The sequence below is a fragment of the Apteryx mantelli genome, chromosome 2 (genome assembly GCF_036417845.1).
Source record: "Apteryx mantelli isolate bAptMan1 chromosome 2, bAptMan1.hap1, whole genome shotgun sequence".
Taxonomy (NCBI): domain Eukaryota; kingdom Metazoa; phylum Chordata; class Aves; order Apterygiformes; family Apterygidae; genus Apteryx; species Apteryx mantelli.
The window spans coordinates 34,147,676-34,161,312 of NC_089979.1; the positions used below are offsets into that span (position 1 = coordinate 34,147,676).

Consider the following 13,637-nt stretch of genomic DNA (forward strand, 5'->3'; position numbering starts at 1 on the left):
CTTGGTGAGTGGAGATTGTTTTGTTTCATCCTTGCTTCCATAAAGGTATTCAGCGTACTGGATAAATTATCCTGGGTTAGGTAGCATCAGTTGTGAAGGGCATTGATTAAAGTGACTAAGAATATCTAACACCTCTGCATTTGTTTTTGTGAGAAAATGCACAGGCTTAAATTGCTTAATCATCTTCCAAGAAGATTCTAGGTAAAGGCATAGCAACCAGGAGTCTACAGTCAGTTATTCTTTTTTCCTTTCAGCACACAATAAAAATTTGCATGTGGTATTGGGGTGGGTCATTCAAAGATGCAGCCAATTTCTTCATATAAGTGTTCTCATGAAGCTAAAGTCCCCTTTAACCGTATGAGAGGTGTAACGGAGTTAATCTGGGATTCTAAGTCTCTTTCATTCAAACTAACAGAAATGTTACACTGTACAGGACTGCCAGTTCTGAATCCTAAATTAGACAGCTATTTTAAGAAGTCTCAGATATAAGAGGGAAATAAGAGCATATGAACTCTTTTTTTCCCCCTCTCTCTCTTTTTTCTTCTTCTAAGTAAGATTACAAGATCTGTCTTCCCCAAAGTGTTTCACTGCACTGAAGTAACTAGAACAAAGTGGGCTTGCTGTTCATTCAGGATAATATGACCCAGCCTACAGTATTCATGAAGTTATCAGATGAATTAGAAAGTCTTAAAGCTCTAGGGGGGATTAAGTGAGGAAAGGAAATCTGACAAAGCAGTTATAATTTACTTTTTAAAAACTACCAGAAAACTACTGCAAGTATATAAAAGCATAAAATAAAACATTTCATATAGTTACTAGTATTTAGAAACATCTTGCAGTTCAAACTCAAAATTTCCTTACGTACTATGATAGAAGAGGGTCTTAAAACAAGAACACCTAACATAAGGAAATTAAAGAAATGCAAGAGATGCTCCCAAAAGGCTGAAAATATTAGCATAAAGAACAGCTCTCACAAATTATTAAAAATAACTAAATGTTGACTATTGCAATTTTCTTAGGCTACCACAGCAGAAACATATGCATACTAAGGATTTTAAATTTTTTCTAGTTTCTCTGGTTTCTCTAGAGCAAAAACATCCCAGTTGAAATGCCTTGGACAAAACTCAACTATTTATTTTCTGAATTCGCTGCCTGTAATCTATTCTGAATGGATTCTCCTACTGCACTGAGCAGGATAATAGCCAAGTGTCTTCTAGGAGTAACAAATCCTACTTTAATGCATGTGTATCACATACACTTTCTTACTCTACTCAGAAAGCTCATGTAACAGAACGTGCTCATTTTAGTATGAAATTTTGAAGCATAACATTGTATATTTGTTAAGAGAACAGAAAACAAAAAAAAATTAGAATTTTCACAGGATAATAATCCCTTCTCTTGGAGTGTTGGAGACTTTACTAGCCAGGCAGCTTTTCAGTATTAGTATTAGGTACATCTAAAGCAAGAATCAAGGCTCTGAACTTAACTTACATTTCCATGGAAGTCAACAGGTAAAGAAAAAAAAAAGGGCAGAAAACATGCCTATAGTAGGTTGGTTTGCTGAGAACAAACACCCTACAGCTTTGTACCAGTCAAAATTATTTTAACTTCAGAAGAGTTCAAATCCAAGCATATATGCTCACAGTGATGTAACTGAGATCAGATCGCTATTAGCATTATATGGAGTGTCACAGTTTACTGAGCAAGGCATTACCTGCCAACACCTATGCACACTGCTACTGTAGGGTATCCAAAATACAGAACAGAGTGAAGTGAGTGACTGTGACAAAGCTGTAGCAGGTCCCTTTGCTCTCTAGCATCACTTCTGTATTTCAAGCTTAGCTTCAGACTATCTACAAACTAGCCCCTGCCATGTACCTCAGTGAAAAAAGGCGATCAATAGTTAGAAAAGTGTGATACCTGCATAATGCTAACATTTAAATCCGTTGCATATCCAGATTATCCACCAGATCCAAACACATACTAGAGTCCCCAAAGAACCAATTTTAAGTGAAAAGTTTAGTTATGAAGGTTGTGTTGCTTGCTTGCACTGGGTGTTTCCCTCATATAAGGGTTTCCATTGCAGAGGTCTTCTGTCCTAGACCCATTACTGTTTTCTAATAAGTCTTATTAAGTACCTCGTGACTGACAGTGCTGATTCAGAGAGGTTATATAAATAAAAGGATGATGAACACCTACTCTCTCTCTCCAATGAGAAAAAAACACCAATTCATCAAGGCTACTTAATCTGTCTCAGTTCCATGTTTGTTTTGAATCCAGAGGATTCATCTTAATTCCTGTCAAGCATAACTATTGCCCCTTCCCATTCATCATCTCATTTTTAGCATCTACAGCAATCGTGTACACAGAAAAGCAAAGACTATATGTCTACTTTTTTTCTTTTAAATATGAGTTAGCCACTGTTAAAGAGATATGCCAATAACATGCAACAACTAGCTTATCCTAGGCTATTACAATTGCTCTTCTCCCACTCAATTTACATTTCATATACTTAGGTTTATGTTTTCATCTTATAATTGCGGGACCAAGAGTCACCTCTAACTACAGCTGCTTCTAAGTCACCAGAATGCATTCCCAGTGACTTTGGCACTGTAATTGTACATATGCATTTAAAAGAATATTTTTAGCAAGAACAGAGGGATAAGGAGTATTAAACATACTCATCTCATTTGTATTTTAAAACATTCAACAGTATATATATCTAAAGAATTAGAGTATGCTTTCTGTATTTTTACCGCAATGTCCCATACTTACTGCACGGCCATCATGCTGGTTTCCATTGTGGAGTCCATCCTCCCTTCAGCTGCAAGGTCAGAAACTAATCTATCTGTGTCGGTGGGAATATCAGGCGCACAAGCTCCACAAGCTTCTGAAGTTGCTGTTAGGTAGGGTGAAGGAGTAAAATTACTACTTCTCAGCTTGTTAACTTCTTCTTCAAGTTTCTTCTTCTCCTCAAGTAAATGAGCTCGATCTTCAGAAAGTGTTTCAATCAAATCTATGAAAAGAGCAAATATATATATAAAAAAAAAAAGCAGCGTCAAGGATCAAGAACAGCTCAAAGTAAATGAAATAGTATCTTTTCTAACAGGACATTTTCAGAACTTTGCTTACCCTTATCTTTTTCTTGCTGTTGTGTTAGTGATTTTAATCTGTCACTAAGATCATTTATTATGTTTTCTTTTTTCATTTTTTCTCTTGCCAGAACAGTGTTAAAATTTGTCTGAAAACAAAAAGAAGTATTATCGAAACAAGAAATGTGTAGTATAAATGGAATACAAAACACATCAGTAGAAAGAGAAATGTACAAGTTATTACACATTTCAGTTTCCTAAACTGTAATAATACAGAAGGAAGTAAACTAGTTTACATACTACTTTGGTAAAGAGATAGCTGGTCTGGATACTTTGTTTTGAGGATTCTCTGTAACAGCTGTATTTTTTTTTTTTTGATCTCTGCTGTCCCTCTCCTCACCCCTCCTCTCCCATACACACATGTAATACCGTTATAAGGAAATCATCATTAAAAATATTCATTACTGGTAAAGTGTTTTAACACAATGGGTCACATTCCAGTTAACATACCAGAACTGCATGCAGTATACTAAAAACTGTTAATATTGGGACAAAGATGAATATTAAAACACACCCACACTGCACCAAGGTATGTAACATTAAACAAAAAATAACATTATTAATGCAGTAGAATAATATACTAGAATCTGAATTAGAAATAGATTTCAAATCATGCATTAATTTCTTGCTGAACAATTAATACAGAAATCATATAGGAATTCAAGCTAATTAGCCTGAGTAACTTTTAACATAACAGAGACTAATATATTCTTTTGCACTCTGATGCATCTTTCTGCTTTTTGAATCCCTCTGCTAACCATTATGCCTTCATCCCACTTAACCCTAAGCTTCTGCTGAAGGGACAAACTGAAGAGACAGATGAAAATTAACAGAAATCTATAAAAAAAGGTATTTTAAATTACAATTTCACTTTTTTGTGAATTTTATGAGCCAGTCATGACCTTGACTGGTTTTAGATGCTCTATGCCTATCATCTCTCAATCTTAAATTGCAAACTTTGTGGCAGGCTACACATCTCCATACTGCAGAGCAGACTTTGGTAAATGCCTACATAACAAAACTAACATAATTCACTATGAGAATCAATAACACCTCTACATCTACTGAGGCAAAAACTACATCAAGGGGGAAGTTAAATACCCCAAATATTAAATCAGCAGAGCCAGCCCAGTCAGTTTTCAGCACAAACTGCTACACATTTTTTAAACAAATAGGAGGTTTCATTGGAAATTGCTGTTTACACCTCAGAACCTTCCTTTCCATGCTCTGCTGCTATTCAAGAATATTATTAGATAATGAGAAAAATGACATACTAAGGCAGATTCCAATGAGAAAAAAGTTAGTTAATAACATATAAAACATTCCTAAAAGATTTACTGTGTAAGGCCCACCTCAGTATAAATGTCTGCAGCCCAAGATTTACAAAAATATATTTTTTTATGACAGTCCAGTTTTCTGCTCTCTGTGCCAAGTAATTCACATTGTTCATCCACCAACATCACTGATTATTACACTGCCTCTTTATCCTTACTATAGCTGAAGTAAAAGCCTTTCTTACTGTTTAAATGCAAAGCTGTAGATAATAGCTGTTACTTGAAGGGAATTAGTTTTGGAACCGAACTCTTATTTATGAAGTCTCAGAGATTCAAGATGGTTTGAAAGGAAGAAATGAGTGGATAGAGATAATAATTACTATTAGATACCAAATCATATTACACTGGATTAAGTGATGGGTACATAAGAAGTCTCTAAGTTTATAAAGAAATAAAATAGAACATTTGCTTTGAACCTCAAACTCCATCTGTCCAGGCTAATAAAGTTTAAAAGTCATTAAATAGCATTCCAAGTAATTCAGTATTTCAACAAATTTGTTTTGTGTTGTCCAGAAATACAAATCACTAACTCTAATTATACTTAACCAAGATCTTTTTGGAGTTCAGTAAAATAACAAATAAAAGTTTTTAGCACTAGCTTAACAACACAAGTAAAAGCAACAAAATAACACTAAAAAAATCATTAGACTGCTCCGTTCACACAGATTTAAGATTTTTATAAGTCTTGGATTCTACTAACATATCATGCCCTAGCTCTAGATAATAATGTAAATTCAGTAAGTAGAACTGTTACTTAGCAAAAGAAAGCACGTAACTTTAAAGCAGCACATCATTCTTATGGGAGCAGAAGTAATAAAAAGAATCAAGCTTTACCTGCTGTTCTGCAGTTAGCGATGTTCTAATGTTTTGCATTTCTTCATTCTTTCTTTTCTCTTGCTCTTCAAGTTGCTCCAAGAACTTCATTTTTTCTTCTTGAAGCTTTTCTTGAAGTTCAGCAACCAAGCTTGATTCAGTAGATGATACAGTAGGGGGACTTAAAAGAAAACGTTTAGGTTTTAAATTTGCAGCATTCAGAGTCCCATTATACATAAATAAACTCAAAAGTCAAAAGTTAATTGAGATATTCTTCTGGACTATTTAATTAATACTATATTGCAATTAAGTTATTGCTAATCTTCAATTCTACATTTTAATAATGGGCATCTCACTTCTGTTTCCCACTGTGCTACACTGGCTCTAATTTTGAATTTTTGTTTGTCAAAGGAGGAATTCTTGCTTTTACTTCTCTAACGTAATACAAGGAATAAAAAACGGCAAAAGAATAACAGGTGAACTCCCTGTAGATTCTTAGTGTGCCTAAATGCAAAGCCTCCAGAACTCTCACAATTAAGCAACTCAGCAGTAAATCTGATGGCAATGAATCCAGATGGGAAAACTCAAGACTGAGTTGCAGAATCTGGAGAACAGGCATAACTATCATAAAGAAAGGGAAGCATCAACAGTGCCTGTGGCGGGGCATGAAGGATAGCAGCCATAAAGGCTCTTGAAAAAGCAATCTTACATCAGCCAAATATTTTCCATCACTGAACCCAAAGCATTATCCTCCTGTATTTTGGCTGGGGTCAGCAAGAGCCACCATTATGGAACACTGGGACAGAAATTCCTTTGTTGCACAACTTTTGTTAAAGCCTGTAGTATTTTAATTTTCTATTGTTCCTCTACACTGGAAATACTTTTCATAAAAAAAGCCCTCAAAACCTAACTCTCCATCTATGTACATATGAGTCAATGGATTTCTCTAGTCAAAGCAGTCTGGAGGTACCACCTCACAATATTAGGTAGGTTGTGCCAAATCAAAACATCATGTGTCAAGACACCAATACCTACAAGCACAACTCCTAATGCTAAAAATGCTCCAAGATTTCTTCTTGCTTCATAATGCAAAGTTTATCTGTTAACACTAAGGACTAGAACTTCAGAGACACCAGAAAAATTCAGCATTGAGAATATGAGAGAAGAAATTTGGAGGAGGCTGGGAATGGAAGATTCTGATAGCTATAGCTGCACATTGGCTAGGAGTTCGGTGAACCTTGGAACTACCAGTTCTGGCCATTTCTACAGAGCCTTTGCTTTATCATACAATTCAGAACATACTTGCCTATTTTCCCCATGAGCTCTCCCTAACAATTTAACAGAGTTGAGGATAGATTTACCAAAGCACAAATAAGAGTATGTCTGCACCTTACTTTGCAAGTAATAAAAATTCACTCTTGCATCACTCCAGACTGTCTGAACACTAAACTAATATATGAGCCTAACCTCAAGCCTGTTAGCCACACTAAACCAAAGCAGATATCATTTACTCGCAAGTGGCCTTACTGGACTACTAACTGCTTGCAAAACAATACCCTAGGAAAGCATATTCTTCTGTAAAGGATGCCAACATACTCAACTAGTTTTTAAACCTCTTAACTACATCAGGTATTGGGTTTACATATTTTTTCTGCAAAGGTCTCAACTGCTATGGCAGTAGTGTGTGTGTGCGCGCATGTGTGTGTGTGTTCTAGATACCAAGAACAGATTTTCTCATTGTTTGGGGTTCCATTTGCAAGAAAGCACTCTACTGCAAAAAGACCAAGGATGTATTTAGCTATACTATCACTGTTTTGCCACATGGTCACATAGTGTATGATGCAGTAGCCAAGCACTTAAAAAGCCTGTGAGAAACTGTAAATACAAAATCCCTGAAAGCAGACTGAAGTGCACTGACTTGCAAAACAAGCTTTGAGGTTCCAGAAATTAGGAGAAAAATGAGCAGAGAATGAAACAAGCCCTGAGAAGCCAAGGCATATCTTTAAATGCCACTGAGAAAGCATTTTTGTGCTCAAATAAATTCCAATTAATAAATTAAGCCTAGCTATGAGAGAGAGAGTGTGTGCACATGCACACTGTGGAGAAGCTTCGTCACTGACTGTGGTCTGATGGAAATGGCTGGACAATACCAAGGCTGGAATATACCAAGGCAGTAATTGAGTTCAGTGTAGCCAAGATTCCTATCCTGCTTACAATGTTCTTTAAAGTGTTATAAATATTTATAAACTAACCAGCAAAAAAGGGCTGCTTAATAGAGAAAATCATTACAAAAACTGTATTTTTCAGTTAATTTTGTGGAGGATAGTACATACCACATACAGAAGAAAGATTAAATAAGAAAGTTACAAAAGCTCTGTAGTTTTATCATCTTTCTTAATCACGATGGTTTCAATTCCAGGCACCTTATAACCAAAACACATTATTTGTCATGTATCAGTAAAGGGTTCATAAACATTTTTGTTCAGACTTTGTAGCTTCTAAAAGTTTTTGTTAGATTTCATAAAAGTTCAAAAATTAGATTCCTGATTCCAGTGCAACTCAATTCAAATGTAACCATTTACCTTCCTGTCAATGTCTTCCAGAAGGCTACTATAACACTGCTCTTTAGAAAAGGACATTTACCTGGCACAGACACATGCTAACTGAAAGTTGTTTTGTTCATTAGCAATTTATTTGTAATGGTACAACTGAGGGAGGATAACAAGTCAACTCTTGCTACTAACATAGCTTGGGGTTTTAAGAACTCAAAAACCAAACAGTCTGAGATTCTGAAATATTAAGACAGACTCAAATAACAAATAAATGCCCTCCGAATATAAAACACATCACTTCTTTATTCCTAGAAAAAGCAAGCCTAACAGCAGATTAAAGGCATTAAGAACAGCCTTAGGAGGAAAACAGAAATATGTATTTTAATGTCACACGATGAAAATTATCTGATAGAACTCAAAACACTTCCTCAGACTGAAGCAGATAACTCTTAAATACATTATTTGTTTTTATCCAGTTTGTACAGGACTATACACAGCTGCGTTCAGAAGTTATTCAAACTTAAATGTAGACAATCTATTTTTTAAAAAGTCTGAGCACATAACTACACCTTCTTCTTCTGTGCCAAAATTTTAAAGCTTCTACAGAACAGTGAATAAATATGAACAAAAGAAAAACAAAACTGGGTGCGATTTATTTTTTCCCTCCTTATTTCACCCTATTTCGTTAAATAGGGAAGTGGATATTTTGTTAACTTAAGACCAAAAAAAGTCTTAATTTCACTACATGCCAATCACTGAATCCTAACTCTAAAAACTTAACATTATTTTAAAGTATTTTTTCATACACTAACGTGAAAACAGACTGATACAACATCACATCAGTATGTTAGCATATCAAAATCGTAATGTGACTAAAGTTGATATTTCAAATTCTCTTTTGCACTACAGAAGTGAATTGTATCTTGCGTTGGATTCCCTCTAATTTCTCCCTCACCTTTTTTTTTTTTTTTTTTAACTTTTAAATATCAGTGTAATGTTCAAAGTGCTATTTGACATCTGCATTCATGCTCTGCACTATTCTGCTTTTACGTCCACCTTTATTGCTCTTTTCTTATTTCAGGTATCTGGCAAATCATAATACCTAGAACAAATGCTTTATTTATGTATTGTACAAACAAGATCTATCCTTGGCGTTTCCAAGTATTACAAGAATAGTAATGACAAGTTCAGGCATTTCAAGCTAGAATATTGTTTGAGCAGTAATCACACAATCACATGCAGTCATTTCAAGCATCTCCATTGCACAGTACCATAATTACTCTGCTGGTAGGCATTATGAACTAATAAATAGGTAAGATATTAGAAGGAGAAAGAAGTAATTCTGGGCTTTTATGGCAAGGAAAAAAATAGGATTTTCTTTTAAAAATGGAATAAAGTAATACTGCAAAAATTAAATGAACAAAGAAAACGGATGATGTTAGGATGCTCTTTAAAACAATTTTGCCCAAGTGTTTTTGCATAACATTACAAAGCTCAAACCAAAGATTCTGAAATGTAAACCCATGGCAGCTAAAGTCACTCTAAGCGCAGGCTGCCATGGTACAATTCTCAGCTGGTCATATACTCCCCCATGCTTTTTTCATGCCAGCATGAAACTCACATGAGTTATGGTTAGCCAGTATAATAAAGTTACTGGCCTAAAAGCTAGCTACTGCATGCTCACACAAGTGCTAGTGCCAGAGCAAAGGACCAGACAGGAAAGAGAGGCTAAACCTGAATTTAAAGTAGCATACGACTGTGGAAACACTCCTTCGGTGTAACATTACAACATCGAAATTTTATAAAACCTTTATTAGTGTCCAAAGTAATATTGCATAAGATGTTTACGATCCCTGAGATTAACTGTTGACACAGAAATATCACTACCTATAAAAGTGAAATTGCTTGAAACTTATAAAAACCAAAACAGATAAGTACTATTACAAATATATATAGATTTTACTTACTGCATATTGTATCATGAATATACCGGATTAATTATTTTTAGATTACTATGAAAACACAGCAACTTAATTCTTACAGTACCTCTGATTTACTTGCATCTCAAGTTGTTGTATTTTTTCCAAAAGCCCTTTTTCAGCAGCTTCCCTCTGTAATTCAAACTCTTTACAAGCAGTTTGTACTGCATCCTCTTTTTCACAATTGAGCTTCTGAATGAGAAACTGCCTGTCTTGTTCTTGGTTAGATACTAACAGTTCTTTCTCTTCCTCAAGCTTATGGATAATAGCTTCATATTTTTCCTGCTGCTCACAGAGAGCCACTTTTTCTGTTTTTGCCTTTTCTAGGGCACTCACTTCCAACTCTAACTTACTTTGTAGTTCCATTATTTGCTCTGAAAGTCTTTTTTCTGCTTCAGAAGTTTTTTGATGCAAAAATGTTATTTTGCTTAATTCAGTTCTAAGCAATTTTGACTCTTCTTCATGTCTGTCCACTAGCTCAGAAATGCACTGATCTTTTTCAATTGTCATTAGAGTTCTTAGTTCTGACAAGCCCACTTGATATTCATCATTATTAACTTGTATCTTATTGTTTAATTTATCTATCTCCTTTTTTAAGTTTTCCGTTTCCTTATCAATCAGCGATTTTAAGGTCTCTTGTTGCTGGTTTCTGCTTTCTTCCAAAAGCAGCTTCATTTCATCAGTTTCTGCCTCTTTCAGTGCAAGTTCAACTTCTAACTTGCACCTCAAATCAGACAGATCTGAAACTTTGAGTTTTAACTCTTCCACCTGTTGTAGTTTCTCTTGGACAACTGCTGCATGAGATTCCTGCATTTGTTCAAGTCTGTGCTGGTTCTCTTTTTTTAACTTATCTAAACAGTCCTTATGCTCAGCTATTACCTTCTCAAATTCCTGCAAATGCCTGGCTTGCAGGTTATTTTCCAGTTCTTTTAAGTGGCTTTGCTCTAAACTCTGGAGTTCTGCCCTCAAAAGTTGTAGTTTTTCATCATTTTCAACATGAAGTTTCTTCAAGTCTTCAAGTACTACTTCACGTGACTGCCTAAGTTCTTTAATTTCACAATTTTGCGTCTTCATTTGGCATTCCAATTCAAGTAATTTCTGATCTTTTTCGTTCTGAAGGCAAACAACAGCTTCTTTTTCATTTTTCACCATTGCAAATTCATTATTCTTATTCTGAAGAACTTCTTCAAGGCCTAATAAGTCACTTTTTAACTTTTTAATCTTTTTTTTGTTTTCTTCACCATCCTCCAGTAATTTATTCATTTTAATTTCATATTCACTTTTCAAAGATTGCAATTCTTTTTGATGTTTATCTTTTAGTGTTTTTTCAAGTGAAAGTTTTACCTTCTCAATAACATTTACTATTTCTAATGAAGTGCATTTTAAAGAATTAGAAAAGTCACACTGTTCTTTTTGTACGAGTGTTCTAAAGTGGCACAGATCATCTTTTATACCTCTTAAATGTACCTTTGAATCTTGAGCAATAATCCTACACTTCTCCATGCAAACACTGAGAGATGCATTTTCCACTGAAACGTCCTTTACACAAGAACTTGTATCTTGCATACGTCTACTATCTATTGCATTGATAACTGAAGAATAAAGAGATTCAACCATCATTTCTGGACTTTGTGGATCACTTATATTAGGAGATATTGGATTTTCCTCTATTACAAATTCATTCACTGCTGACATAAAATCAGATTCTGGACTTTCTGCCAATGAATCCAAGTCCAATGATCCTTGCTTAAGAGCTTGCTCCAAGTTTGGATGGGCAATAGTTTCAAAATCAAATGTATGAGCATCAATGCTGTCTGGAGATAATTCCTCTAATGGAGCTGGAGGACACACAGGAGGACACAGGGGACCCTGAAGACTGAGTGATGGAGGAGTTCTAGAAGAGGTAGCAAGTGTGGTTCCTGTTGTACTTTCCATCCTTGGTGTAGTAGCAGATTGTGGCGATGCTTGACTATTGGAGGCCTGTAAGTTGTAAAATATGAAACAAATATTTAATAAAGTGATTGGCAAAAGTGTTAGCATTTTAAGTTGTTTAAAAATTATCTGGCAATACTAGAAAAGTCAGCCTTATTCACCATAACTGTCCAAAATAAGAAAGACTAAAATTTAACTAAAAGCAAGTTGAAGAAATTAAGATATTTTCAAGAATGTTTCATAAAAAGGATTGTATGTAAATATTAAGTATAAAAATCCTAAAAAAATTACATATTATATTCTAAAGGACTGAAATGTAAATTTAGATGATACAAAAAAATTTAAGTAACAAACTAGCCAGAAGTAGACAACCTTTGTTTTCTAACAGCCTATTTAAAATGTTTTTCTTGATAATACTGCTGGTAACATATATATTTTTTACTGCTGTTGTTTAATATTGTTGTTAAAAATCAGTGCAATTCAGAAGTCACTATTAATATGAATATTAAAGAAAGTTCACAAAAAAAAGTTTTACTGCAACAAAACTGTTTTCTACTAATATGGGTATCAAGACCATGCATGTAAACTGTTCTTCCTGTTCAGAAATGTAGAATAACTCAGCAACAGGTATCAACAGCAGTGTGGACAATGTAAAGAGATGGAGAGAAGAATGAAGGGCACATTCTAATGAAAAGTAATGTTCTCATTCTTCAGAATTTAGGAGGTCCCAGTTTTGGTGGATTTCCCCCCCCACACACACACTATTCCTGTCTCTCCCAATTTTTGTCATTTTGTATAAACTCTAGATACTGTCAAACCTGATTATGTAGCTCCATGCCCTTTGCTCTGCACTGAAAGGTTAAGAGTTAGATTAACCATCCAAATTAAATGAGTAACAGTAGCATGTAAAACAGTACAAAGATTACGTGAGCTTCTCCACCTTTACAGAACTATTCCCAAGTAACTTTGATCAGCTCTAGTCCTTTTGATATCTAAAAGGCTGAAACCTACTTTCTTCATGTGAATCTTCTCATTAATTGGGACAGAGAGATAACATGTTAAAATCTCATTATCACTAGTTCTTGTTCAGTAAGAACTCAAGAATTATAAAACAAGATTTCAGATTTTACAATACATTCTGTAAACCATAGATTTATGCAGTCATAGACATGAGTGCTCTTCTGTATTGCCATGGAATATATAAATTAAGTGAATTCAGTTAAAATATGATTTATAATAGTTAGCATTATAACTGCAGGCCAATGGATAAAAGTTACATGCATTTATTTTTATGCACCTGAAATTCAGAAAAGCACCAGAGTTTGAAAACTACAAAACACAGGCTGTTTACACAGATTGTAAGACCTTACTGAGATTAATTTTAAAAGCTTCTCAAAATTTTTGAATACTACTGAAAACCAATTTAACTTACATTATACTTTATCTATGGATTACACTTTAGTTATAGATTATCGTATTTTTCCTTTCTGATAGATCTAACATAATAAATTCACTGCTTGCAGCTTTGTTCGCCAGGAAAATTGAAGTGACAATTAAAGTCATCTTCCTTTACTATCTTCACATCTACCAGAACTAGGAACAGTCAACCTGCAGTATCTTATGCTATTAACTATCAAGTACAACAGGGAATATCAAATCCCTAATGCTAACATTACTAGAATCTGCAGAATCCTAGGAAAAAAATGCAAACCTTAAACTTCAGCAAGTGCAGAACACAACCCAGTTGAAAGCTGAAATCATTAAAAGACACATACAGCCTCACTTTTTACCGCTAGCAACTTATAATAGAATGGATAGCAAGGCATTTTCCCCCCAAGAAAATTATAGTGAAATACACACAGCTTAAATACATAA

The 13,637-nt window shown here is 34.6% G+C and overlaps 1 protein-coding gene across 6 annotated transcripts in view; it reads right to left on the reverse strand.

Moving 5' to 3' along the window:
- Window positions 1-13,637, reverse strand: part of RB1CC1 (RB1 inducible coiled-coil 1) — an 83,881-nt gene that overhangs the window by 13,898 nt on the left and 56,346 nt on the right. For 5 of the 6 annotated variants that reach the window (XR_010883280.1, XR_010883281.1, XM_067290451.1 and 2 more), the window contains 4 exons: window positions 9,898-11,810; window positions 5,321-5,480; window positions 3,133-3,241; window positions 2,776-3,016 (listed from right to left, as the gene is read on the reverse strand). Coding sequence is in view for 4 of the 6 variants with exons in the window: in XM_067290451.1 (XP_067146552.1) it covers window positions 2,776-3,016; window positions 3,133-3,241; window positions 5,321-5,480; window positions 9,898-11,810 (2,423 nt within the window). In the remaining 2 variants the exon portion in view is untranslated. Of the gene's footprint in view, window positions 1-2,775; window positions 3,017-3,132; window positions 3,242-5,320; window positions 5,481-7,638; window positions 7,723-9,897; window positions 11,811-13,637 lie in introns of those variants that run through there. The other variant, XM_067290453.1, reaches the window with a different exon arrangement.